Source organism: Dryas octopetala, chromosome 7 (assembly GCF_963921425.1).
Source record: "Dryas octopetala chromosome 7, drDryOcto1.1, whole genome shotgun sequence".
In the NCBI taxonomy this organism is placed as follows: Eukaryota; Viridiplantae; Streptophyta; class Magnoliopsida; order Rosales; family Rosaceae; genus Dryas; species Dryas octopetala.
The window spans coordinates 19,793,686-19,821,313 of record NC_141372.1 but is presented as its reverse complement, the minus strand read 5'-3'; the positions used below and the strand labels follow the sequence as shown (position 1 = coordinate 19,821,313).

General features: G+C 35.8%; 5 protein-coding genes, 1 long non-coding RNA gene and 1 pseudogene across 8 annotated transcripts; 2 read left to right on the top strand and 5 right to left on the bottom strand.

Moving 5' to 3' along the window:
- Positions 1-399: 399 nt before the first annotated feature.
- Positions 400-1,015, bottom strand: LOC147280357 (uncharacterized). Its single transcript, XR_015123213.1, has 2 exons — positions 958-1,015; positions 400-746 (listed from the first exon to the last, which is right to left on the bottom strand). It is a non-coding gene; the product is annotated as an uncharacterized LOC147280357 (long non-coding RNA).
- A 1,827-nt stretch (positions 1,016-2,842) lies between these two features.
- Positions 2,843-3,973, top strand: BZIP53 (basic region/leucine zipper motif 53). The gene has a single exon (XM_086250842.1). It carries the CDS (start codon positions 3,362-3,364, stop codon positions 3,788-3,790), a length of 429 nt encoding a protein of 142 aa, XP_086106968.1. The 5' UTR covers positions 2,843-3,361; the 3' UTR covers positions 3,791-3,973.
- A 954-nt stretch (positions 3,974-4,927) lies between these two features.
- Positions 4,928-5,543, bottom strand: CP12-1 (CP12 domain-containing protein 1). Its single transcript, XM_086252602.1, has one exon. The coding sequence runs from the start codon at positions 5,506-5,508 to the stop codon at positions 5,122-5,124; it is 387 nt and encodes a 128-aa protein (XP_086108728.1). The 5' UTR covers positions 5,509-5,543; the 3' UTR covers positions 4,928-5,121.
- A 1,677-nt stretch (positions 5,544-7,220) lies between these two features.
- EXT-LIKE (hydroxyproline-rich glycoprotein family protein) lies at positions 7,221-10,462 on the bottom strand. The gene is made up of 6 exons (XM_086251007.1): positions 10,297-10,462; positions 10,061-10,161; positions 9,238-9,347; positions 8,904-8,979; positions 8,584-8,724; positions 7,221-8,193 (listed from the first exon to the last, which is right to left on the bottom strand). Exons 1-6 carry the CDS (start codon positions 10,388-10,390, stop codon positions 7,378-7,380), a joined length of 1,338 nt encoding a protein of 445 aa, XP_086107133.1. The 5' UTR covers positions 10,391-10,462; the 3' UTR covers positions 7,221-7,377.
- Positions 10,463-14,505: 4,043 nt separating this feature from the next.
- LOC147280353 (protein FAR-RED IMPAIRED RESPONSE 1-like) lies at positions 14,506-17,519 on the bottom strand (annotated as a pseudogene).
- A 3,045-nt stretch (positions 17,520-20,564) lies between these two features.
- Positions 20,565-25,918, top strand: LOC147280352 (Prolyl oligopeptidase family protein). 3 transcript variants are annotated; one of them, XM_086252574.1, is made up of 11 exons: positions 20,565-20,875; positions 21,070-22,048; positions 22,618-22,746; positions 23,006-23,305; positions 23,389-23,847; positions 23,993-24,058; positions 24,296-24,356; positions 24,446-24,595; positions 24,768-24,905; positions 25,118-25,428; positions 25,561-25,918. In XM_086252574.1, coding segments are annotated over exons 1-11 (2,865 nt in total). In that variant the 5' UTR covers positions 20,565-20,604; the 3' UTR covers positions 25,562-25,918. The 3 variants fall into 3 exon arrangements, with proteins under 3 accessions (XP_086108700.1, XP_086108699.1, XP_086108698.1); XM_086252573.1 differs by having other exon boundaries at positions 25,556-25,918; XM_086252572.1 differs by lacking the exon at positions 25,561-25,918 and having other exon boundaries at positions 25,118-25,432.
- Positions 25,919-26,097: 179 nt separating this feature from the next.
- Positions 26,098-27,610, bottom strand: LOC147280351 (cytochrome c oxidase subunit 5C-like). Its single transcript, XM_086252578.1, has 2 exons — positions 27,459-27,610; positions 26,098-26,493 (listed from the first exon to the last, which is right to left on the bottom strand). The coding sequence occupies exon 2, from the start codon at positions 26,480-26,482 to the stop codon at positions 26,291-26,293; it is 192 nt and encodes a 63-aa protein (XP_086108704.1). The 5' UTR covers positions 26,483-26,493; positions 27,459-27,610; the 3' UTR covers positions 26,098-26,290.
- Between the last annotated feature and the right edge of the window lie 18 nt (positions 27,611-27,628).

Below are 27,628 nucleotides of genomic sequence, written 5' to 3'. Positions count from 1 at the left end.
AAGACCATATAATACTAACATAAACAGGGGAATGCATCATATTATGAAGCTACTGATGTTTACACATACCTACTTTCAGCTTTGAGTTTATTGAATCTTTGAGTTTTACTTGTGGAATATCAATTTTACGCAGCCATATGTTGCAGAATCCTGCTTAAGCTAGCTTCAATAGATGAATTTCATATAAAATGTAATGTAATGAAACCGTGTGATTGATGACCCCATCACTAATTTAACAGCAATTTGTGCAAGTGCCATAGTTCTAGTTGCTATATTGATGTTGGATCCTTGATCAAGTCTTTTCTTATAGGATGCTAGAGCATAATATGCAACACATAAATTAAGCTAGCTCACTAAAACATGCTTATGAAAACAAGCCTTATGTAGAATAAACACAAATTGACATATTCAAGATCCAGATCAAAGGATTTCTCTTTAAAATGTATTCTGGCAGCCAAAACAGAATGCCAAAAAAAGTTTCTATAACCTCAACTAATGAAATTAAGAACAGACAAAAGCTAATAATAATCAACATATCCTACAAACTAACAATGTCTCTTAATTCCAGCCAGTAGAAACATACATGAAGAGTGCTTGGGTGCATAAATGAGCTTTCTGATATAATACTACATAGATTTCAGCTTCCTTTGTCTATATATATATATATGAAAAGTGTACCAATATACCCACCTAGCTGGAAGGTCATACGCCTTAGTAACCTTTGCCATCCCTGTTCGGCATCCACCCTGTCAAGAAACAAAGGTATACCAAATCAGTTGAGTCTGATATTAATTAATTTAAACAGAACACCAGTGAGAAAGCTTTAAAAAAAGACATATTTCAAGTATCAAGGATTGTATGACCAGTGTCTGAAGACAACATTCTACTACAACTGAGTATAAAAAATATATATATTTCAATATAAAATAGCTAAAAAACAATCAATAATTAGAATACCAGTGCTGCACATTCTTCTGCAAGACCAGGTCCAGCTGCGGCATGCAAACCAGGGCTACAGTGTGCTTCATCCATGTTCTGTAAATGATCAAATTGAAAAGCATGTCAGGAATAGTACAATTTGTTAGTCACATGCATCTTTTAGTGGTTCAATCCGAATATGCTTGATGGTGTTTCCTGATTAAAGGCAACCTTATTGGCCCAAGGGTGGATTGATTTGAAAACTAAAAAGTCCTTAGAGGCCCAAGCATGCTTATTTTCAGTATATAAGCATGTTCATTAGGTAATTAACCTTGATGGCCCTTTGAATAATGATCATCACCGAACATTAACATTAGGTAAGTAAGTAGTTGCTAAAATCACTCTTCTAGTAATGCCTAAAATCATGAATAGAAGTTGTGACTGAGCTCCACAAAAAATTTAAAACTCTAATGCAGAAATCACAACAACGGAACAGTCACAAACATAAAGAGAAATAAAAATCAAATCAAATACAAAACAAGAATTAAAAAGAAAAAACATAGCCAAGCCTAAACTCCAAAATTAAACAATATACAAAACTTGAAACAGACACACACAAATTACTCAAAGATAACAAAATCCAAAGATCAAACCCTAAGAAAATTAATAAAAGAAATTCATAAGCAACATATATCAAAACAAATTAAAATTGCAGTATATGAACAAAAAATTTAGATCAAACTCAAGATCAAGATTACCAAACCAACACCAATTCCCCAATCTGACGATCTCCTCCACACCAACACCAAAACCACAATCACCAGCGCAATCTAAGTCGTCTCAATTACCACCACTGTGTTCGTCACCGAGCCGCTGAACGAAACCCAACGCCAACTCCAGCATCTGCACCAAATCTGTCTCTGTCTCTCTCTCTCTCTCTCTCTCTCTTAGCTCCGTGAAGTGAATAGCTTGGTGCAGAGCTACAGAGCTATAGAGCTATGGAACTATGGAGCTCTCTCTGTCTCTCTTTGGGATTCGATAGCAAGGTTGGTGAACAAGATTGAGAAATGATACGACCCAATTTAAAAGAGTTCGCAATTTCGTCAAAACCATTTTAACAAACTTCAACTTTCATCAGACATGGCCCAAAGGGTAAATCTGTCAATAATAAGGCCCAAAAGAACAGGCTGTTAGTTTGTGACCTATTCTGAAAATTAACTCTATTAATTAGTAGCCCAACCTAAAAATTATATGGTCTTACTGGTTTTCTAAAAAATTATTGGGATTAGGTATTTAACCCAAATTTTCTATTAAAATATTTACAAGCATATAATTATTAAAATAATTTAATTTATTAAATTTAATTTATAAAGATATATATAAATATATTAAAAATATAAACATACTAATATATAGTTATAACTTTTATGCCATTAAAGCAAAAAACATAAAAATTATTGCTAAATACTAAAATAGCATATAACAAAAAGTCATTATACATGCTCTTACGGTCCTAATTTTCATTAACTAAGCATGCTGTGTGCATTTATGAAGGCAGGTGAAGGTTGACCAAGCTTTGTGGCTTCCTATTTCTGACTGACCAATCAGTGAAAAAGAAAAACAAAAAAGGAAGGAGGTAAAGAACCTTCCTTCTATTTTTCCTCGGGTTCATAGTATAATAGTATAATGGTTGAAGTGGCAAACGTATTAGCTGTGTATTCAGTAATGCACGCCAGCCATGACACACAAAATTAACACAAAATGCCATTAAAAAATATAAACTCCCATTTTTTATTATTCTTTAAACCCACCATACCCCTTACAGTTTGTGAGCTTCCCCTATAAAACCCCCATTCGAGAGCCTTCTCAACCTTCTTTCACCTCGCCTCTCATTTCGCATTAGTTTCTCCGCTACGCGTTTTAGATAAGTACTTGCCTTCTCTCTCTCTCTCTCTCTCTCTCTCTCTCTCTCTCTCTCTCTCTCATTTTCGCTTCTTCCGAGTCCTCTTGTCTTTTTTCTTGATGTTTGATTAGTGTTTAGATCTGAAGTTGATCTTGGGTTTTCGTATTGGGGGTTTGAATTTCTTGAATCGTATTTCATTTTCGTCTAGATCTGATTTGGGGCTTGGGAGTTCTGGGTTGTTGTCACCTACATCAATGAGTCTCGTGTTTTTATGACATACGCTATTCTCATGCGTCGAATTCGTTTGCTCCACTCCTTCTCATATGTCTTCCTCTACTGGTTCTACGTCTTCTCATGAATTAATCGAATCAAATCGCTGTCTCTGATTCCAATTTCCCAGTTCTAATCCCAATTTTTTTTAGTCCAACTTTAGAAACCCTAATTTTTTTTTCAATTTTCTTCGCAAATTCCCATTTCTAGTTCATCGAATTACAACCCATTCGATATTTATTGTTGGGTAAAATAAAATACCCAAAAAAAATGGGTTCGGTTGAGCGACAATCAAGCTCAGGATCCGATGGGTCTGGGACGGTGGACGAGAGGAAGAGGAAGAGGATGTTGTCAAATCGCGAATCCGCGCGGCGGTCGCGGATGAAGAAGCAGAAGCAAATGGAGGATCTGACGGGCGAAATCAGCCGACTACAAATCTCAAACAATCAGCTTGGGCAGAGTATTGATGCCAAGGAGCAAGCCTACGGTGAGGTGGAGTCAATGAACAATGTGATGAGGGCTCAAGTTATGGAACTGACTGACCGATTGCGTTCCTTGAACTCTGTCCTCCATATCTTTGAGGAGGTCAGCGGCCTCTCCGTCGACATCCCGGAGATTCCTGATCCTCTACTCAAGCCATGGCAGCTTCCCTACCCCACTCATCCGATTTCGGCCTCTGCTGACATGTTTCTGGGTTGATCTATTCTGGGTCACTTTAGTTTTTGTGCTTTGTCTTTGTGTTCCTTCGGTGTATTTATCTTTGATGTTTTTTTTTTTTGGGTCTTCGTTAGTCTCTGTTTTCAAGTCTTAATAATGGTTCTCTGTCCGTACCGTATGTACCAGGTTCATCATCTTTGTATAATAAAATGTTTGTTCTGGATATCTCTGTTTTCATGGCATCGCTTATTGATTGCGTTATCTCAAATTCCCAATTCCCAAACATTCAAGCCCTCCTCCATTTTGGGATTGGATTGGAAAACAGATTGTTTGTTGATTAGTTCTATATTTCCATGGAAGTGGTGGGTGGTGATTCCTGTTTTAGGGGCAAGATATTCTCATGTTGATGTGATGGTTAGATAGATATCTGAATTGAATTGTTAGATAAGTATCGATCAAAACACAGACACCATGGACCGAGCCTCCGTTTATAGTCATTCAATTTACTTGGAAATTCTATTCACTTTGAATTTAAAAAACTATAATCAGATCAGAGATAATAACACACGGTATAATCAACTTATTATAACAGAGGAAAGAAATTAAGGTAAATAACCAATATATATACATACGATATAATCAAACTTAAGTGTTATAATATAATCAAGATATAATCAACTTAATAGTTACAATATAATCAAATTAATACGTTCAAAATACCCTTACATCGATTACCTTACCATCGAAACTGGAGTATTGATTGGCCAATCACACGATTAACACATGGGTCAATGGTTGATTTCGAAATAGAATAAACTTCCCTTTGAGCTTGGACAAAATCCAAAGCAACAGAAAGAAACGGTGATGGTTGTCGGTTGATAACATGATACCACCAAATCATGAGCCATGCTTCGCGCTTAATGGTAGTCACGAGCCTTTAATTAAGTAATTAATTTTTGTTTTTTGGCCACTAAGTAATTAATTACTTTAAAAGCGACCAAATACACCTTTGGTAACTGATAACGCCAACCATTTTAACATCTAAACGGCTATATAAAAATGAAGTAAAAGACGAGGACTTGGGTTAGGCCAGTTGGCAAAGCAGTTTCGATCCCCTTTTCCACCCTCTAGGCCTCTTTGTAACAAAAAGAAAAAAATAAAGTAAAAAACAACAAAAAAGAAATAAAAAGCTTCTCCATAATATTTGGAAGCTAATAATTAATCAGCAAATCATCATCTTTCACATAATAAGTAGGAATGGTATCATGTGAGATAATTCATAAAACAAGGCAACAAAGTTTGATGACGCAACAGGTATAATTTAGTTGTAACATAAACAAAGTACTAAGAAATCTAAAAACACAACAACCTCATCAGGTGTCATAAGTGCGGCACTCGTCGGTTTCGGGGTTGTCCTTACAGTAAGTCTCCAACGGGTCGGATCCTTTCTTGTTGTCTCGGGCATGGCTGGCCGCAGCACTGAGCTCCTCAACCTCGTCCCATGCAGCCACGCACTCTCCACTGGCCGGGTCATCAGAGCAAGCCTCCTCTGCGCTCTTGATGCTCTCAGCCACCTTCTCGGATATTTTATCTGGTGCTGCACCCACAGGCCTTATCATACTCATGCGACCACTGCCCAACTGGCTCCACCTTTTCCATGGGTTGTTCAGCCATGCTGACTTAGCCTTTGGTGTTTCTCTTGCTTTGTTCAACACTCTTGGGCTTGATAGGCTCACTCCAGCTACGCTAGTTGTTGCCATTTTAGTTTCTGGTTTCGTTTCGTTTGCTTTGGTGATGACCAGCATCAGGATTTAATTGGGGTTCGCAGTGTTTTATGATCGCATACTTCTTATCGGGTCACAGCCAATCATATGCTTCCACGTCAGAACGATCACAGAAGATATTTTTTAAAGACGTGCCCAAAATTCCAAATTAAGCTTGCAAGGCACACACAGTTTCGTCGTTTTACTGTATGGTTGTATACTTGTATGTATGATATTCAGAGCTTGATATTTTAGACCTTTCAATTATATTACAGGTTTTGACAGCCATCAGGTATCAAACTATTCAAAGGCGTGTAGCATGTAACAAAGTTTCTTAACCAACTATAACTCCTCTCGCTAAAAGTCAAGAAATACACACCTAAATCAAGCCAACCCCCAAATCATGTTAGAATGATTCACCAGATATTATTAACAAAGATTTAGAGGAACAAATGCTCTCCAACAACTAATTAAATATACCTGTATGCGTAAGCATTTCTTGTTTAATTCATTGTATAATTTTTCAAACAGCAAGATAAAAGAAACCAACTTCCATTAACACGCAAGTCCACATAAATCTAAGGCTTAATTATCGATTTACCACCTAAAACTGTAACTCATTCCCACTTTACCACCTGAAAGTTTTTTTGTCCTAGATTACCACCTGTAACTTACACCCGTGTCCCATTTTACCTTATTCCGTCAACAATTCCGTTAATGCTGACGTGGCGCGCTGGATGTGCGCCACGTGTCACATCTTTTTTTGTATTTTTTGATTTTTTTGATTTTTCTATTTTTATAAACTTTGAAAATTAATTAAAAATAGCTTCGAGCTTAGAAAAATACACGAAAAATTCCTACTGACTTGTCTTGACTAGTACTAATTTACTATGGGGTCAAAATGCCAATTTTCCCTCTAAAAATTTCCAAAAAATTTGGAAAGTCTAAATTTATTTCTAGAAAATTAAAATACTCTAGATTCTTTGAAAATTCATAGAATAATCTCCCAAACTCCAAAAAATATGAGATCTGCACCGTTAGTCTTCTAAAAACTAACAATACCTTTCTCGTGAACACTTGCTACCCAAAAAACCTCTCGGTCTTAGAGGAAAATAAAATTCCCTGTAAAATAAATTCTAAAAAAATTCTATAATTTCTGTAAAATCTTAAAATAATTCTCTAAAACAGGCTTTTGGTAATTTTTCAAAATATTTTTGAGAATTTGTCCAGAGTTTACGAAAATTCTAGAATTTATTTAATAGAGGAAAATTTATTTTAATTTTTTAGAAATAAATTTGGACTTTCTAATTTTTTTGGAAATTTTTAGATGGCAAATTGGTAATTTAACCTTATAGTAAATTAGTACTAGTCAAGACGAGTCCGTAGGATTTTTTTCGTGTATTTTTCTGAGTTCGGAGCTATTTTTAATTAATTTTCAAAGTTTATAAAAATAAAAAAATGCGAAAAATAAAAAAAGATGTGACACATTGCGCACATCTAGCGCGCCACGTCAGCATTAACGGCCAGATCGTCAGCATTAACGGAATTGTTGACGGAACAAGATAAAATGGGACACGAATGTAAGTTACAGGTGGTAATTTGGGACAAAAAAACTTTCAGGTGGTAAAGTGAGAATGAGTTACAGTTTTGGGTGGTAAATCGATAATTAAGCCTAAATCTAATGAGGAAATTGCATGCTTGAAAGAGTATGAAGCATAAAAAGGTGATTCTCATTCCCGAACACGCATCCACAATTAACAGTAACATTTAGTGCACCTGTCCACTATCCAGTGACATTTACACATTAAATCACACAAACAAAATACGGGAAACATCTGGAATCCCAAGCACCTAGAAATGAGAAACTTACTGACCAGCTGATGGATTCGTTAACAATTCAAGTGATTTAATTAAGTGATCTACTGCAACAGACACATCATCAAATGCCAATGCCCCAACTGCAAATCTGGCAGCCTTATGTGCCTCGGCAATTTTCTCAGGTGTTGGCTGATAGCTGCTATCATACTGGTACGTCTTTGCAGGGGTAGGAGCAGGTTCTGAAGCAGTCCCATTTCTGTTGCTCGACTGGTATTGGGCAGCTGACGAGTAGTTTGTTGGTGAAGGAGCTGACGGGTAGTTTGTTGGTGAAGGATCAGAGCCCTGATGGTAAGAGGGAAAGTGGGATGAGACTGCTGGAATATTGCTTTCTGTAAAACTTGGATAAGATTGGAAATTAGGATAGGAGTAATTAGTTTCATGAGAAGGATAGTTATGTGGCAAATGCTGTAGGGGTTCATGTGGGTTAGTTTCATGAGAAGGATAGTTATGTGGCAAATGATGTTGGGGTTCATGTGGGTAGGGTTGCTGGTTGTATGGCTGAGAATAGTCAGAAGTTTCTGATCTATTTGTTGGGGGAGGTGGATGGAAATCACGGGAAGGGTGACCACCAGTAGGGTAAGATTGAGGTGGTGGCGGAATGTTAGTAGAATGCTGGTCTTTGACTTCATCATGGAACTGAGGTGATGACTGAAAGCTAGTAGAATGCTGGATGTTGACTTTATCATGAAACTGAGAAGGTGCAATGTCTGCAGAATGCTGCCTGTTGACTTCATGATAAAACTGGGGTGATGGATCAGATTGTGGTCCAGGACTGGTAACTGCAGTTTCACTAGGCCCAAGATCCTGCAAGGATAGACATAGTTGAAGATCAAATCATACAAAAAGTAAAAACTCATAAACAAATTTTTCTCCACTAACAGAAACATCATTTTACTTTCTTAATATGTTTATAAACATGCAAGCTAACGTTCTTTAACATATACTCTTTCATTCAATGAAGGGGCCTTAATTGAGAAGGCATGGATTAGCTATATCCTGCTTACAACCCCCACCATCTTACGGCCACAAGTAATGAATTTAGAATCATAGCCCGAATTTTATCACTTTGTTCTCAATGATAAAAAAAAAAATCATGAATCACTTCAAATTGATGATACCAAACAATTAAAAGGAAAAATCCCTAATCTATCCAACAAGTTCAAAAGAAAACTACTGCCAAGTTTAGAAACATACATATTGACCACTAGTTGTACTTGATGGAACTGAAAAATCATCATCGCCAGCCGGGGGGCCTGCTTGAGGCTTCCTTCCTTCTTTTAAAGCTTTCCTTATATCTGCTGCTTTCCAAGCTGCATACTTCTGTTTCTGCTCAAGCTGTAAAAGATCATAAAATGTAAACTACCCAGCATCCAACTGTATAACCTTCAAATTAGTAATAACATAGCAAAAGAAGAATGCACATCACAAATCATTCGAACTACAATCCTATAACCCTAATGGAAAAGAATATATGAAACTTCAAGCGAAATTGCGAAACATAACCAGAAACTCACATCAGGCTGAGGCACACCAAACTGGTTAAGAATCTCAAAGAAAATGCTTGCAGCATAGAATGTTTTTGCAGTATTCCTGTAACAAACTCAAAAAGAATTATTTCTGTATCACATAAAATCATTTACTTCCAAAGAAAATGTAAAATCCTGTAAAGAAACATGAGCTGACAACATAAAGGGAGCATTATGACAGGAGCACTGCATTCATGAAACCTAGAGGTGTGGAGATCAAAAGTTGAACTCTCAGAGATTAAACTAAATGAATGGTTCATAAAGACATAAGAACTCAATCCATTTTCAAAGAATATGCATTACCACGAAAAAATTGACTTACAAATCTGCTCGACCAGCACGATCTTGCTTGTCTGCCTTCCCGAAGACATTTAAGGCAAATCCCTCAAGATACAGATTGTCTTCAGGGCCCAACGTCAGTGACTTCTTATCCTATAGAGCAAAAGTATCAATTGGGGGCATAGAAATCTATGAATTTTATCACAAAATAACTTTGCAAAAACAGCAGCAAAACAAGTATTCTAGTTATAATATTGGTTACAATTCAAGACTGACCATGGGAAAAACTACAGGGCCTATACAAACTTAATGCAACAACAACCTAGTTTGCATTTCTCACACTATAAGCAACCATTTTTGCTCCGTAAAGAGTAATTCTGAAAGGCATCGTGGATGAAGTTCCAATTAAATGGAATAATAAATTATAGGAACCCTGAAAATGCTTAAAGAAGGAATTGGTAAGTAAAACGATGAATGTTCTTGTTGTTTAAAAATCAACCAATTCTTCTTTGATACAAAAAATCAACCACTTCTTCATTACTGAGGCAAACAAATAGGAAAAAATGCGAGGGCATTACAAGAAACAGAAACGTATCATTCTTTCAGTTGCAAACCGAATCCCAACAATTTATTTTGCACATTGAAATTAGGTTACACGGAACCTAAGTACTAGAGCAACTAAAAATCAGAGTCAATTAAGATATTTGTACTCAATTTCCAGTAATTGAAGCATAAGATGCAATCATGCAAACTTAAAGTTTCATTACTGTTTTCCTCAGTTTTCTCCGAAACCAAACAGACCCAAACAAATTAAAAAAAAAAATCCCATATTTCCAAAATAAAAAACGTCTAGAAGAAGAAAGGACCTTTTCAAGTTGCTTCATGAGGGAAATTAGGAGGGAATTGGTGGTCTTGGTACGCTCGTTCTGAGGGATCTTCAGCCCTCGCTCCATTGCGTATAATCGACCTAAAATCAATACAAAGATAATAAAATTCAATTAGTTCAAATATTAAATATAAAAAACTCACGAGGATAGCAAGACATCGAATTGGCAGATAGGGTTTCAGAGCTAATAAGAGAGAAAGAGAGAGAGAGAGTTACAGTAATAAGCGACCATCGGTTCGTGTTTCTGCAACTCATCGGCTCGTTGGAGGTACGGTAAGAGAAGCTTCGCAGGCTCGTTATCGCTCGCCATCTATGGCTTCGTCTGCTGAAGAGAGAGAGAGAGAGAGAGAGAGATGATTTGAGCAAGGCAAGCTTAGAGTACAAGGCAGAGTCCTGAGTCTAGAATGGGGTCTGAGTCATCTGACGATTATGATACGACGTCGTCGTCATCGTCGTCAATACCTAAGCCAGGTAGTAACCGACCCAGGCCCAATTCACTGGAGGACCCACCCAATATTCCAATTGGCCCAATTCCACAAAAGCCAAAGTTCACTCTTAGTCCCTTTAGTTTGAGTTAGGTTCCACTTTCATCTCTGTAATTTTAATTATTTTGATTTTAGTTTTGTAGTTTATAAATTGTTACAAGTTAAGTACACATTATGATTTTTGTCTATTAATTCGTTAAATTAGTCATTAAATCGCTAACGGTATATAAAGTACATGACCAAAATCGAAATAGTTTGTAAATTACATAATTAAAAGCACAACAAATTTGATGATTTGATGAACAAAAATACTAACTTGTCCTTGAATTTGCAACGATTTGTAAATTATAAGACCAAATCATAACAATTGAAATTATAGGGACCAAAGTGAAAGTTAGCTCGAACTACAAGGACTAAAAGTGAATTTTGGTTTTTGGGCAAGGTAAGCTTAGTACAAGGCAGAGTCTACAATAGGGTCTGAGTAGGGCTGCCCATCGGTCAGATCAAATCGGTAAAAGGATTAATACCATTTTGCTCCCCTGACTATTACACTTATATCAGTTTGCTCCCCAGACTTCTAATTTGAAAAATTAAGGACTCTGACTTTTTTTAATTTTGTCAATTGAGGTTCTTCCGTCAATTTACACATTTTTTTTATCCAAATCTTTGAGGACAAAATGGTCTCTTCCATTTAGATCTTATCATTTTTTCCTCATGCATCATTTTTTCTCTTTTATTTCTCGCTAAATTCTGGTTGATCATCTCGACATTTTAGATGAAAAATGTATAAATTGACGGAATAACCTTAATTGGCAAAATTGAAAAAGTCAGGGTCCTTAATTTTCCAAATTAGAAGTCTGAGGAGCAAACTGATACATGTGTAATACCCTGGGGAGCAAAATGGCATTAATCCCATCGGTAAATGGCCTTACCGATTTGAAAAATTAAGGACTCTGACTTTTTTTAATTTTGTCAATTGAGGTTCTTCCGTCAATTTACACATTTTTTTTATCCAAATCTTTGAGGACAAAATGGTCTCTTCCATTTAGATCTTATCATTTTTTCCTCATGCATCATTTTTTCTCTTTTATTTCTCGCTAAATTCTGGTTGATCATCTCGACATTTTAGATGAAAAATGTATAAATTGACGGAATAACCTTAATTGGCAAAATTGAAAAAGTCAGGGTCCTTAATTTTCCAAATTAGAAGTCTGAGGAGCAAACTGATACATGTGTAATACCCTGGGGAGCAAAATGGCATTAATCCCATCGGTAAATAGCCTTACCGATTTGATTACCGAAAATTTTGGTAATTCAACTTCGATGCTAATTACCGAGTCGACTTTTTCGGTATTCGGTATTTTTCGAATCCTTCGATTTTCGGCAATTTTTGATCTTTTCGATATTAAACACAAAACGCCATGCAGTTCCAAATCCCACACAACAGAAAAACCATTAATCAAAACCAAAGCTACCTGCAGTTCCAGATCGGCGAGATCGGTGACTGAGTTGGGTGAGGTAGATCGAGAGTTTGAGAGATGAGAGATGAGAGATGGAAGAGTGAGAGTCTGAGATAGGCAAAGAGAGAAAGACAGAGGGAGCCGCCGACATCTCTGGCTTCGATCCACCGTCGTGGCTGATCGAATGGAGAATCTGAGCACACCATCATGCTCAGGATGTCGAGAGGAAGAAGACTTGGGTGGTGGGAAGCCTCGAAGCCAGGAAGGGAAGTCAACGCCGGCGACAGTGCCAGATTCTGGGTTCGAGTTCTGGGTTTTTGATCGGATTCTATGTGAAGAGAAATGAGGGAGAGATGAAGCTTTTGGGACTAGTCCCGTCGCCATCAGCCGCCAAACGAGAGAGTTCTATCGGAAAAGGTGATCGGCGCAGGGAGAGGGAAGAGAGAGAAGAAGAAAAAAAGTGAAAAGAAAAATTGGGAAAGTGATAAATGAGAGGGAAGAGAGAGTCACGGGGGGGAATAGGGGTGGGTGGGCACGGAAAAAAATAAAAAAGAAAAAAAAATTTGAGCAATTGGGATTTCGATTGAGGTTTTGTTTGGGGTTTTGTTTAGGATTTGTTTTGGGGTTTCGTTTAGTTGTTTTAATTTATATAATACATTTCTATATAAACAAATAATTAAAAATATATATCCTAAACCCTAATATAAACTATAGTATAAGACTATAATACTATAATACTAAACCCTAATATAAGACTATCATAATATATGTTACATATATAAACTATAGTATTATAAACCATATAGTATATACTATCAAACATATAAGTTTATACTATCAAACTATAGTAACTACTAAGTACTAACTAGTTTATAACTTTATAACTTTATATATAACTATATATGTTATATACATAAACAATGTTAGGTGTATATAACATTATAGAGTAATTAATAAATAATAATAGACTTAGCGTATAGGGTTTAGGATTTAGAAATTAGAATTGTATGCTTGGGTTTTAAGTTTTAACTTCTAATTATAGTGTATAGGATATTTAATAGAATTTAATGTATTTAACTTTTAAATTTTAAGTTTAGGATATAAGGTAAAGTGTATAGACTATAAAGATTATACTATATAAGGTAAAGTGTCTAAACTATAAGTATAACTAAAAGTCTAAAATTATATACTAATTAATAATTTTATTATATAGGGTATAAGTATAACTAAAATTCTTTATACTAAAACATTATTATATAAGTAGTTTATACTTTATTCTATATACTATATAAAGTTATAAATTATATACTATATAAAGTTTGTAAAGTTATAAACTATATATTTATATAAACTATATGGTATTATAAACTATATACTAATCATATTAATGTAATAATAATACATATAAATATATATAACTATATACTAACCATATTAAATTATTAATGTAATAATATTACATATAAAATATATATAACTAAATTTTGGTAATTGTTTTGGATTTTTCAGTATATATTTTGGTTTTTTCGGTAATAATCGATTCGGTTGCTTTCGATCATAAGTTTCGATAATCGGTCAGTTTACCAACTTTTTTCGATTTTTACCAAAACCAAACAAACTTTTTCGGTAATTTTTTGGTTTCGGATTTTTGATTTTTGGCTTGTTAAAATCGATTTACCAAACCAAAAAATTTTGGTCTGTAGTCGGTCTGTTCGGTAAATACCAAACCAATGGGCAGCACTAGGTCTGAGTTATCTGATCATGATGATACGACGTCGTTATCGTCAATACCTAAGCCATGCCTAATTCACTGGAGGACCCACCCAATATTCGAATGAGGTTTCCTACCCACAGTCGACTGTTTCAAAACTCACCTACACGTGGAAAGTTAACTAATATGAGTTGTGATATATTATATTAAATTAAGTTTTATGGCAATCCAAAAGGTTGCAAAGGATGCCTTTAATGTTGCATAGCCTTTTTTGAAAACAGATACTTCCTCCACCTATTAGTTTCTAACATTCCTTTTCTACCCCTCCTTGAAACCATCAGATAAAAGACTACGGCCTCAGGCCCTCAGTCATTCTCCATATCAAAGACAAGAGGATATTCTGTTTTTGCACTAGTCATATTCTGTTTGTGCACTAGTCACTATGCACAAGAAGATACTCTGTTTTTGCTATATTTCAATCTTGTATGTCAGCTTGGCCAGTTAACCTTGGTTGTTGTTTTTTTTTAAATAATTTTGATCTATATTAAAACAAACACACTAGACACAATCACATAATGTATTATCGTCTCAATTGCATAAAAAAATTTAGAAATAAATTGGCTAAAAGAAATTGGAGAAGTTCTTTTTATGGTCAAACAAATTTGGAGAGTATATCATCTCTAAAGTGGCAAACCAAAAAAAAAAAAAAAATCATCTCTAAAGTTAAATTTAGTTTAGAGCTATATAGAGTATTCAAATTTATAGTCTCTTAATCACTAATAACAACTTCAAATTCTTGTTCATTGACACGGCATCTTTCTTCTCTTTTTTTCATATTCCACACCTGGAAATGACAACAAAAATTGATCATAAAATCAATTTAAATATAACATTAGTAGATAAAATATTATTAACATATTATAATTTTATACCTTAAAAGGTTTTCTAAAATGTGGAATTACTACAAGATGCTTATAAGTTTCAAATAATATACCCACCTGCACCAAAAGTTAAAAATAAGAGCTTAAGAGTGATCATAATTACATTTTAAAATATTAATATACAAGAAATAAATATTGGACTTTTGTTATATTACCCTTCTTTGGTTGTGGGGTTGTTGATTGATCAAAACAACCATGAGTTTCGATGTCAACAAGCCATCAAAAGAACTAACAATGGTCGATGCAGGATTTATCTACATGTGTATCAAATATCAAGTGAGTTACATAAATAATAGAATTCATTATCTAAGTTCTTTTCATTTACTAGTATTTATAACACTATCTCTTATCATATCATGTAGAGATCCTTGACTATTTTGAGAAATATCAAAAGTTTCATTTGTTGAGTTTGCACGTCCCTGTATTATAAAAAGTTCACTTTAGAGTTATTTGGAACTTGTTCAAATGTATACTAAGAAAATGATTGAGTCACTTTGGTTTTTGAAATAAAAAAACTGCATAAAGGATAATCGGAATACCTTTCTTTTCCATCAACTTTCCATTTGATTACTAGGCACTTCAATATTTATATCAGCCTGAAAATTTACAAGCAAAGATAATGTTTAAGTAAGAAGAAAGACAATTAAAAAAATATAGAGCAACACGATTAAGGTTTTAAACTAACCTTTTTTGACCTGTTGCATTCTTTTCAATTTCATGCTTTTTCTTTTAGGAGCTCCCTTTGTCTTTACAACTTATGGGTCATGCACATGTATTGCACAATTGTTACTGTGCACATTCTTGTCATCTTCATCATGAAGCCCATGAGGTTGTTCCAAGCATTTGAGAGATTGATTAGCCATTGCACATTTTTGATTAGCCATTGCACATTTTTTCAAAGCTTCTTTCATTGCAAGATATGCAATTTCAAAACTCTCTTGAGATATTGACTCCTCCTTACTCAACTTAGTAGCTTCTTGAAATAATTCATCAAAACGTTGCTTCTAGCTTGGATTGAACATCTTTTGGGATATGTTTTATGATATACATACTCTTCACATCTTTAGTTCATCTCTCTAATATATAATAAGATAGAATGTGAAAAATCCCCAAAGATTGGAATACAACAATAGCATGTCTACAAAGAAACTTGTTATATTCAAATAATCTACAAAAACAATAAATCTCCTCCTTTCTTGCATCTTGTACTACCATGAACTCCTCATTTTTTTCAAAGTCTCTAACTTTGAAAGTTGGGTCATATTGTCTTCCTTCTCTTTTTGAGAATAACATCATGCAACTCCTAAAATCTCAACTTGAAACTTTTTAAAAACTTCATGTGTGTAAACCATGGACATTTGTTTTTCAAAAGGTGATGGCGACTTCAAAATAAGTTCTTGTGCCATGTTCTAAAATCTGCTTCAGCTTTTTTTCTTGCCTATCTTTGAGTGACACTTTGTATTGCTCAAAAATTCTTTCAAAGTAGTCTTTTCATTCACATATTTATCAAAAAAAAAAAGTTCATACTTTCAGAACGTTGAGTTGTAGACATTCCAACAAAAAATGTGTCTCTCATATAAGTGGGCACCCAATATGAACGATCTTCAAACAATGATGCAAGCTATTCATTTTCTTGAAGCTCAAATCTTTTAATCATGTCCCACCATCTTCTCTCAAAGTCTTCACATGACATGAATTGTAAATGCAATTATTGAAGATCCTCATGAAATTTTCATGCTTTTTAACTACATAGTCAATCTTTTCAGGAATTTTGCTTAATCTATGCCATAAACAATGTCAATGTCGTGAACTTGGAAATACCTTTGAAATGGCTGCTTTCATAGCTTTGTCTTGGTCAATTAGTATAGAAGTTGGAAGTTTTCCACCCATTGCTCTAAGCCATGTTTGCATTGTCCATTCAAATGTGAGTATATTCTAACGTGAAAGCAATGCACACCCAAGTAACGTAGATTCAAAGTGATTGTTCACACCAATAAATGGAGCAAATGACATATTATACTTAGTGAGATATATGGTATCAAAGGAAACAACATTCCCAAAAATCTTGTAGTCTTCACGACCCTTTTCATCAACCCAAAAAACATTTATCAACCCAAAAAACATTTATCAAACGTTGATTTTCATCTAAATCCATTGCATAAAAGAAATTAGGATCCTTTTTTTGCATATGCATAAAATGCTTAAGCATAGCTTTAGCATCCTCTGATGCTAGTTCCAAACACCTCTCTTTATCAAAAAGATTTCACATATCTTTTTTAATAAATTCAATATTTTCATATCCCCCATGTTGTTTGGCCATTGTAGCAAAAATTTTGCTTGTTTTCACACCAACTGCATGTAATTCTTCAATACAATTTTTGTCAAGAGAGGATATATTCCTATGACATGAAAATAGTGTGCATATTCAGGAAATAGTTCATGATTGTGTTTTTTGATAAAATTATGAACTACCCATTTTTCATATTTCCTTCTTTTCACATGCAAAGTATGCTTTACAATCTATTTTAAGGTAAGGTCTTGAATTAGATGCATTACAATCTTGTTTCTTGCCATGCCTTGTACAAGCAAACTTCACATCTATAAATTCTCCAGATGCCTTTTGTGATCGACGACTAGCACCAAATCCTATAGATTTGGCATACTTTAAATAAAATGATTTTGCTTCTTCATGTAAAACCAACTCCATACCAATGTAAGGTTCTAAAAATTTGTCTTTTTCATCACCATGTTCTTCAACATTTTTAAAATTTTCATCAACATATACATCATTATCCTCATCACACACTTCAACATCTAAGTTTAAATCAATATTTAAACTCATAGTGACCTATTGAAATGCCTAAAAAAAAAAAAATAGCTCAATCGATAGATATAAACATCATATAAATACAATATTTATTGAAACTATATAATAACTCATTGCTATGAACACCTAAAAAAACCATATATATAACTCAACGTTAAAAACAACTAACTATTTTCATGATGCTATATCAAAAATCATCAGAAAAACATACATTACCTTGAAAAGAGAAAGTTGAACACTGACTGCTCACCAAAAAAAAAAACACTAATTACCTACCACTTTGCCCCAACTCGTACCATAAGCAGGTTTTACAGTTCACTTTTGTTCTGATGTTGCAGAGTTTTTTTGTTGTTTGAACGGATATTTCCTTGCCTGTATATGGCTATTGAGGTGAAACCGTGAAACAATAGAGAATAAAAGTGTGTGATCAATTAAACTTCTGTCTTCACAAAAAAAATAAGAGTAGAAAAGGAATGTTAGAAACTAATAAGTGGCGGAAGTATGGTGGAAGTATCTGTTTTCAAAAAAGGCTCTGCAACATTAAAGGCATCATCTGCAACCCTTTGGATTCCCATACAACTTAATTTAAAATAATAGGGTTAATTTCATTTTAGTACCCCAAGTTTGCTTCATATATTAATTTTATATCTCATATTTAAAATATTTTAATGTCATACCTCAAGTATAATACCTCCGTTAATTTTAGTGTCAATTCAATTGTTAAATGCTGATGTAGATGCCACATGGTTGGACACATTGTCAAATGTCTTTACTAATAATGCCACATGGCAAGAAAATAATAAAAAATTATAAAAATAAAAAAACTAAAAGACTAAAACACAAAAAGAAAAACAAAGAAATTACCTATACTGCAGATCTCCCCACGCAACCCCACCCTTTTTTTTTTCTTTCTTCTTTCTTCTTCCTCATCTTCTTCTGCAATCTTTTTTATTTGTTTGGTCTGATCTTCTGCAAATCTCACCATTACCTTTACCCACCCACAACCGTCAAAATAAAAATAAATAAAAAAACAAAAAATATAAAGAAACCCCACCCAGTACAGATCCCCAACGCACCCCACCCCTGTCCAAATTCACCCATGTGCAGATTCAACTCCTTTACAAAGCATTTTTATTTCTTACCCAAGCCCAGCAAGCGGAAGTCCACCACGATGATGGTTCATGGGTATCTCTATTCCGTTGGTGGCACAGCCCCGTGAATTTTATTTTTTTCCCGTTTTCTTTATTTTGTGGCTGGGTTTGGGTAAAGAATAAGAAGAAAAAAAGACGAGGAAGAGGAAGAAGAAAGAAGAGGAAGAGGGAGAAGAAGGGGAAAAAGAAAATGGGTTTGGGCCTTGGGGTGTGCGTTGCGTTGGAGGGGGGGAATCTGGGATTGTGAATGGTTTTTTGATTTTTTTTTTAAATGCTTAGGTTATTTTTTAATAATTTTTATGCCATATAACATTATGTGTTGGGCTACATGACAATGTGTCATATTACGTGCCATCCAAATCAGCGTTTAATAATTTATTTGACAGTAAAATTAACGGAGGTATGACATTGTAATAAATTGAAAACTTGAGGTATGACATTGCAATATTTTAAGAGCAAATTACAATTTAGTATCTCAACTTTACATGTTGTTTCAACTTAGTACCCAAACTTGAAATTAAATTTGCAAAAAAGTACCTCAACTTTTATTTTGTATCAAAATAGTACCTCCGTTACTTTTTCTATCAAATAAACCGTTATCTGCTGACGTGGCAGGGGTACTTTTGTCTTTTTTCCCAAATTTAAAAAATAATAATATATTTTAAAACTTTTGAATAAAAAAATTTCTTAAAATAATTAAAATAAAAAAATTTCTTTAAATAAAAACCTTTCCCCCTCCCCCTTCCCTAGCCTCCTCCCTCAGCCCCTCTTCGCCTCTCTCCCTCCCCACTCCAGCCCCTCTGGACCCACCACCTCTCACCCAGCCCCGACCCACTCGCTGCCCCTCACTCAGCCCCTTACCCAGCCCCGACCCACCCTCCTCCCCTCACGTAGTTGAGCGGGTTCTCGAGCGCGAGACGAATTGAGGACGAGATGAGGTTGATAAAAGTGTCCTCGCGGAAGGGAAAGTGGATTGGACGAGTTGGGTGAGGACTCGGGCATAGCGCCCAAGCCTAGTTGTTCCAAACCAGCATGTCTGCCGTTGATGGCTCTCGTCGTTTTGGGTGTAGGGCTGAGTGAGGGGTGGCGGGTGGGTGAGGGGTGGCGGGTGGGTCGGGGCTGGGTGAGAGGTGGTGGGTCAGGGGGGCTGGGTTGGTGGGGAGGGAGAGAGGCGGGGAGGGGCTGAGGGAGGGGGCTGGGGAAGGGGGATGAGGAGAGATTTTTATTTTAAGAAATTTTTTTATTCAAAAGTTTTTAAAAATATTATTCTTTTTTAAATTTGGTAAAAAAGACGAAAATACCCTGCCACGTCAGCAGATAATGGTTTATTTGACAGAAAAACTAACGAATGTACTATTTTGATACAAAATGAAATTAAGGTATTTTTTTGCAAGTTTTCAAAGTTGGGTTACTAAGTTGAAATAACATGTAAAATTAAGGCACTAAATTGTAATTTACTCATATTTTAAATATGAAGTATGAAATTGAAATCTAGAGTAAACTTGGAGTACTGAGGTATGACATTATTCAAAAGGTTGCATATTTTTATGCCATATATCACTACTCATATCAGTGAACTTTTCACGTGTAGACAAATTTTGAAAACAGTCAACTTTTAGTTGGCTTGTTAAAATTGATTTACCAAACATAAAAATTTCGGTCGATAGATGGTGGGTCAATTCGATAAATATCAAACCAATGGACAGTCTTAGGTCCGAGTTATCTGATCATGATGATACGACGTCGTTGTCGTCAATACCTAAGCCAGCCTCAATTCACTGGAGGACCCACCCAATATTCCAAATGGCCCAATACCACAAAAAGCGTAGGGACCAATGAGAAACTTTTTATTTGATTGTACTTGACAGACTCTCTTTTAGACTTTTAGTACAACACAGTGGCACGAAAGTGGTAAACTAAACTATCAAAAAATTAAAAAAATCAAGGGGATGAATGATATGATGCTCCTTCACAAAGTCTATCATCGCCTATCTTTTCTCTCCCTCACTCCACACTCCTTCTCTTTCAGACCCGCGCACCTCAGAACACCACGCTCCCGAAACGACACCGTAAGGTTCATCAGAACCACCGCCCTCATGGCTAGCTCTAGGCTCCGCAACCTCGTCCCAGTCAACGCGGTCGCGGCGGAGGACGGTGGTGGTGGGACCTCCAACGGCTCTGCCTCTTCTACCACAGCTACCACTGCACTTGAAGATGAAGGTATTTCACTATTTCATTTCAACATACATATATATATATATATACAGATGCATGTATATTTGTTGTAGAATATGTAGTTGAATTTTAGGACTTTTAATTTGCTGGGTTTTCTCGCAACCTTGTGTTTAGTGATTCATCTGAGCTATGAATTTTAAAGCTGAAGAATTTTGACTGTGTATGTATTTATGTACAAGTGTTGGGAGTTAGATATCGTCTTCCTCCACAAGAAATTAAGGATATCGTTGATGCTCCACCACTTCCAGCTTTGTCATTCTCACCACACAGGGATAAAATACTGTTTCTCAAGCGGAGAGCTTTGCCGCCATTGGAAGAACTTGCAAGACCAGAGGAAAAGCTTGCTGGTGTTCGTATTGACGGAAAATGCAATACAAGGACTCGGATGTCATTTTATACTGGTATTGGGATCCATCAATTATTGCCTGATGGTACCCTTGGGCCCGAAATAGAGATTCGTGGATTCCCTGACGGTGCTAAGATCAATTTTGTTACTTGGTCCCCGGATGGTCGCCATTTAGCCTTCACCATTCGATTTGATGAGGAGGATAATGCTAGCAGTAAGCTTAGAGTGTGGGTTGCCCAAGTGGAAACTGGGATTGCTAAACCTTTGTTCAAGTCACAGGAAATTTGTTTGAATGCGGTTTTTGAAAATTTTGTTTGGGTGAATGACTCTTCTTTGATAGTTTGCACCATTCCCCTGTCTCGTGGAGACCCGCCAAAGAAACCTTTGGTTCCTTTTGGGCCTAAAATTCAATCTAACGAGCAGAAAAACATTATTCAAGTTAGGACCTTTCAGGATTTGTTGAAGGATGAGTATGATGAAGATTTGTTTGACTACTTTGCCACCACACAACTTGTATTGGCTTCATTGGATGGGACGGTGAAAGAAATTGGTCCACCGGCTGTATATACATCATTGGACCCCTCTCCAGATCAGAAATACCTTTTAATTAGTTCAATTCACCGACCATACTCTTTCATTGTACCATGTGGAAGATTTCCAAAGAAGGTAGATGTGTGGACAGCTGATGGGAATTTTGTTAGAGAACTTTGTGATTTGCCTCTTGCTGAGGACATCCCCATTGCATTCAGTAGTGTGCGAAGAGGGATGCGTTCTATCAACTGGAGAGCAGATAAACCATCAACACTCTACTGGTATATATATCTAGCCCTGCTTTTAAACTATTTGGATATCTTCAATGACATCTGTTTGAGATCTTATTTCTCTCTCATGATATCTTAAGAGTGAAATATGAGAACATGCGTTCAATAAGGATTTTCTACGAAGGAGTAAAATTCATGGTTTCTTGAAGTGATAGTTAGTTTTCTAAATTTTTAATTAAATATAATTCCAGCGCATGCGCTTGAAAAATGAAATAGTAGAATGACAGTCTATACTCTGTTATAATTCCACATTATTGTAATTAGACTAATCTTTCTTCTGTAATGGCTTTAGATTTTTTAATTTTATCCCACAATGCATTGCCATTCCGTATCAATGATATAAACAATTAACAGAAGCAACTTTAATCACTGCATATATGACCTGATCATGAATCAGGCCTCAGGCCAACTTTTTTGTCGGGTTTTGGCTAGACCCATTCAGAATTTGACATCTCCAATCCCAAGCCTAACCCTAAACCATGGTCAGGTCTACATATGATTTGTACAGAGTTGTTTGTCTATATGGTTTTGGTACTTGTTTGACTCTCTGATATTACTAGGGTTGAGACCCAAGATGAAGGAGATGCAAAAGTGGAAGTTTCTCCACGTGATATTATTTATACAGAGTCTGCTGAGCCACTTGAAGGTGAAGGGCCAACAATCTTACACAAACTTGATCTCCGCTATGGGTATGAACTTGAGCTATTAATTTTTTCTTCTATTGGCATAATAAAATGATAAATGTTGAAATGGTGGATGTATCCTGGAGAAAAGGTGCAACTTCTTTGTATGTCTGTTTTATTAGGATGTGGAAAGAATGGTGTTTCCAAAAGGAAATTTATGTCTAAAGACTTCTGAAAAATGTGCTAAGGAAGCATAAGATACTTCATGATGGGCCCAACACTAGCAATACTTGTTTTGATGCATGTGAATTCTTCATTTTCACAGAGGGATTTCTTGGTCTGATGATTCACTCGCTCTAGTTTACGAGTCTTGGTACAAAACACGGAAAACAAGAACCTGGGTAATTTCTCCTGGATCAAATGATGTCAGTCCACGCATCCTATTTGATAGGTCATCAGAAGATGTGTACTCCGATCCTGGCTCTCCCATGCTGCGGAGAACTCCTGCTGGGACATATGTGCTTGCAAAAGTAAAGAAAGAAAATGACGAGGGCACTTATATTCTACTGAATGGAAATGGTGCTACACCAGAGGGGAATATTCCATTCCTCGATTTGTTTGACATGTAGGTGTTTTAAAATTACTTGTTTCTGTTGTGTTTTCCAAGTGCTCATTTGTGCTGTAGTGGTCTAAACCAAATTCTTTCAGAAATACAGGCAATAAAGAAAGAATATGGAAGAGTGACAAAGAAAAGTATTATGAGACTGTTGTTGCTTTAATGTCTGATGAGAAAGAAGGAGATCTGCCAATTGATCACTTGAAAATATTGACTTCCAAAGAGTCAAAAACTGAGAACACCCAATATTATATCCTAAGCTGGCCAGAAAAGAAAGCATGCCAAATTACAAATTTCCCTCATCCATATCCACAACTGGCATCACTGCAGAAAGAGATGGTCAAGTACCAGAGAAAGGATGGGGTTCAACTAACTGCAACATTATACCTTCCACCAGGCTATGATCCATCCAGAGATGGCCCTCTTCCATGTTTGGTCTGGTCTTACCCTGGAGAATTCAAAAGCAAAGATGCTGCTGGACAAGTTCGTGGTTCTCCTAATGAATTTGCTGGCATAGGTCCAACATCAGCCCTCCTCTGGCTGGCTCGAAGGCATGAAATACCTCCTCATTGTTGTCTTTCTATGTTTTGGTGTTTCTGCTTTATGGTTCTTCTTTGCATTGGACTTTTTTGATGTCTGGATTGTTTCAAAGTTTAAGCATGCTGGACCAGTTTTTGATTGCTCCAAATCTTGCAGGTTTGCTATTCTATCTGGACCAACAATTCCTATTATCGGAGAGGGTGATGTGGAAGCCAATGATAGGTAACTTGTTAGTCACATGTTAAAATATGGATTTCTGTTTCCAGTCATATGATTAATATTAATGTTCCTTATGAACTCATAAGCATTTCTCATATGGTTAGTGACAGAAGATGATTCATAACATAAATTCACCCCATTGTTTGTACCCCCAACGTGCTTTTAATGCTTTAGAGTTTGTCAATGAATTTTAAACATATATTTTTTTTTCAATGAATTTTAAAACATATTTTTGACCAGTTATGTGGAGCAATTGGTTGCAAGTGCAGAGGCTGCTGTGGAGGAGGTTATTCGACGTGGAGTAAGCTCCTTCATATTTTCAATATGAATTTTAGCATGTTTCTGACTTTAAACTTACCTTGAACCTCTTCTGGTGCTACCCTTTTTAAGGTGGCTCATCCAAACAAAATTGCTGTTGGGGGACATTCATACGGGGCATTCATGACTGCAAACCTCTTGGCACATGCCCCTCACCTTTTCTCTTGTGGAATTGCACGTTCTGGTGCTTACAACAGAACGCTTACTCCTTTTGGATTTCAGGTAGAAATTTTTTGCAAATAATTAGACGCTTACCAGAAGTTTTTTACTTTTTTTTTCAATTGTATATATATTAAATATATTTGTTCTTCGGCATTTACTCTTGCCATGACAACACTAGGTTATTGTTTTACCTTTTGTTTTGATGTTCTGACCCTTTCGATTATTGGTGTAGAATGAGGATAGAACGCTGTGGGAGGCTACGAGTACTTATGTAGAGATGAGTCCTTTCATGTCAGCTAATAAAATTAAGAAGCCAATCTTGCTCATTCATGGAGAAGAAGACAATAATTCTGGAACTTTAACAATGCAGGTAAAGAGGTCCTTCACCAATCACCCCCTTCCTGCATTTCTGTGTTAATGAATGAGTTTCATAACATCCTTCATGCCCTCTCATTGTTTCACTCTTTCAAATCAGTTTTTTCAAGAGCGGATCTTTATTCTGTTTGATACTTAGTGACATCATGATTTCTTCTTGTTTGTAAGTTGTTGATTTGCTATTTATTTTGTGTGGGTGCTATGCAGTCAGATCGTTTCTTTAATGCTCTGAAAGGTCATGGTGCTCTTTCCCGCCTTGTGATTCTTCCCTTTGAGAGCCATGGCTATGCTGCAAGAGAGAGCATCATGCATGTGCTATGGGAAACTGATAGATGGTTGCAGAAATATTGTGTGTCAGACACTTCCAAGGTAAATGCAGATCTTGATGCAAGTAAAGACAATTTAGGCACAGGATCTACAGATTCTGAAAGCAAAGCAGTTGCTAGTGGAGGCGGTGGCCCAGAGGTGTCAAATTCTGAGCATGAAGGAGTTGACTCGTTGCCAAGGTCATTGCTATGGTAATTTTCTTCACTCCCATAGAAACAAAAGGGAGATGACAAAATTTCACTCTCAGAAGAAAGAAGCAAAATAAGAACCATTCAGCTTTTTTTCTGATTTATTTATCTGATAATTGATATGCTGTAGAATAGATTGCTGATTTTGCTGCCGAGGACCGTAGTTGGCACATCTATGTGGTGTACAAATGACACAAGACCTCACAGATGCTTGTCCCTGTGAAAGTGCAATAGCAAGATGTCTACTCGTCATAAGTGCCATTTGCATTTGTACCATTAGTGGTGTATCATTCGAAATTGTAACCTAAACTTAAATTTGCCCCAAAATCCTCTCAGCATTCAGTTTGGGAGAGGAGGTTGGAGGTGAGGTGGGATTAGGCTTGTGTTCCATAATTTACAGTTGCCATAAAGCTCTTGGAATAAAAAGATACCATTGAATCTTTTACGCATAAATTGTGTGAAAATAAACATTGGGTTGATAACTTTGATTTTATATCTTTGTGAACAATGAGTTTTGAGATGAGAAACGTGTACCATTTTCATAAAAATTTTAACTCTTGTTTCAATTGCATCAGTCTCTTTTTAGTTCTAGAATTAAATTGAGCATGTAAAACACAAATTACAAACAACCAGATAACATCCCAACTTGAGAAACCATAAAAGCAATACAAGGAAGCAAATATCAAATAGATTAACCAAATTCCATTACAGTAGTCCACAATAGTACGAGAAACTTATTATTTCATAACCCAAACTAAGCTCTTCTTAAGTTCGAGAGCCAAATGGAAAGGAGAGACAAAGATTAACAAACTGTTGAATGTGTCCACAAAAAAAGTGTCCATAAAATCATGATCGACACTAACATCTATTCTTCAACAACAACACTGATTTCACCTTTTTCCAGCAAGTCATAGAAAGCCCTCACTTTCTTCTGCTCATTCCAGTGATGCATTTTCCATAGGCTTCCAGCAGCTAAAGCAAGCACCGAGCCAATACATATCTCCTTGATAACGCTCGGTCCTTTCAGCGTGGCATGAGCAATCTTATGACCAGCCATTGCACTTATATCTGCAATTAATAAAGTTTCACATTCTCATTTTCTTTGCATTGTAAGGCACAAAGCCATGAAGAAGCCATGATTAGCTATACATATGCAAACACATAACAAGCCTAACAATAAATCCAAAACGACTATGAAATTTATGCACTTAATATCATTTAGATGATCTCAGAAATGGTAAAATATGATTAGACATTACTCTGTTACAAAATACATTAACAGTTGAAGCTACTCTCAGTTCATGCATTAAGGAACTTCCTTCTAATTTATTATTTTTGCCACCCAGGATTGAACACAAGGCACCAGGAGGCCTTGGATTTATGTGGATTTATCAATAGGATGTCCCCATAGGAACATGTATGAAGAACATAGATATACAAGAATGCTAAAAATAATACCTGAAAGGATACTACAATCAAATCAATAACCTCTATGTCCAACCTGACCATCATCACACTTTGGCATCTAAAATTTATGCCTCAAAATTTAATCTTTTTTACAGGATGCCCAGAATAAATTTGGTGAAATGAAAAAAAAATATAAAAGGAATAAACTTTTTGTTGGTATGAAAGCAAAGTTTGGTGTCACAAATGAGTTTGGCATGCACAATTTCTTTTAGTTGGAATCTAAAATTTTTTGTACAATCCATGAAAGTTTTCAAGTGGGTTGTGTGCTCGTTGGGTGGAGACTAGGATTTTCACCAAGCCCTTCATCCAGAAATTCGATTTATCCATTATTTTCCTACATATTCAGGTCAACCAAACAGAGAACTAAGAACAGCATGAAGATACTCATCGAACCTAAAAGAGACATAAATAATTGGATTGAAAAAGCAAAATATTGCGTACAATGATACAACAATTACACACATATAGACAAACCCTAAAAATACGATTTGATTAGCTAAATAGAACAATAATCGAAAAGAAAAATCAAATAAAAGAGTGAAATGAGATCGATGTTTAGGTTTTACCTGAGACTCAGAGAGAAGCTGCGGTGAGATGAGAAAATGGGTGTGAAATTGTAATTATGAATCCTTAAATTGGGGCTTCCTTCAATCCTCCACAACTGATTCGCAGCCTAACCCGTAGGCTCTTCGTTGTTAAATCTCTGTTTTGCCCTCAGATGCTGTTTGTTTGTGGG

What these genes read in the sequence shown, in the direction of transcription:
- CP12-1 (XM_086252602.1), bottom strand. Translation starts at nt 5,508, where the DNA reads ATGGCAACAACTAGCGTAGCTGGAGTGAGCCTATCAAGCCCAAGAGTG.
- EXT-LIKE (XM_086251007.1), bottom strand. Translation starts at nt 10,390, where the DNA reads ATGGCGAGCGATAACGAGCCTGCGAAGCTTCTCTTACCGTACCTCCAA. An exon ending in ACCGATGGTCGCTTATTACT is followed by an intron (nt 10,162 to 10,296) that starts GTAACTCTCTCT and finishes TATTGATTTTAG; the next exon opens with GTCGATTATACGCAATGGAG. An exon ending in TTGGTGTGCCTCAGCCTGAT is followed by an intron (nt 8,725 to 8,903) that starts GTGAGTTTCTGG and finishes GATCTTTTACAG; the next exon opens with CTTGAGCAGAAACAGAAGTA.
- BZIP53 (XM_086250842.1), top strand. Translation starts at nt 3,362, where the DNA reads ATGGGTTCGGTTGAGCGACAATCAAGCTCAGGATCCGATGGGTCTGGG.
- LOC147280351 (XM_086252578.1), bottom strand. Translation starts at nt 26,482, where the DNA reads ATGGCTGGTCATAAGATTGCTCATGCCACGCTGAAAGGACCGAGCGTT.
- LOC147280352 (XM_086252572.1), top strand. Translation starts at nt 20,605, where the DNA reads ATGAATGATATGATGCTCCTTCACAAAGTCTATCATCGCCTATCTTTT. An exon ending in CACTGCACTTGAAGATGAAG is followed by an intron (nt 20,876 to 21,069) that starts GTATTTCACTAT and finishes TTTATGTACAAG; the next exon opens with TGTTGGGAGTTAGATATCGT. An exon ending in CTGGAACTTTAACAATGCAG is followed by an intron (nt 24,906 to 25,117) that starts GTAAAGAGGTCC and finishes GGTGCTATGCAG; the next exon opens with TCAGATCGTTTCTTTAATGC.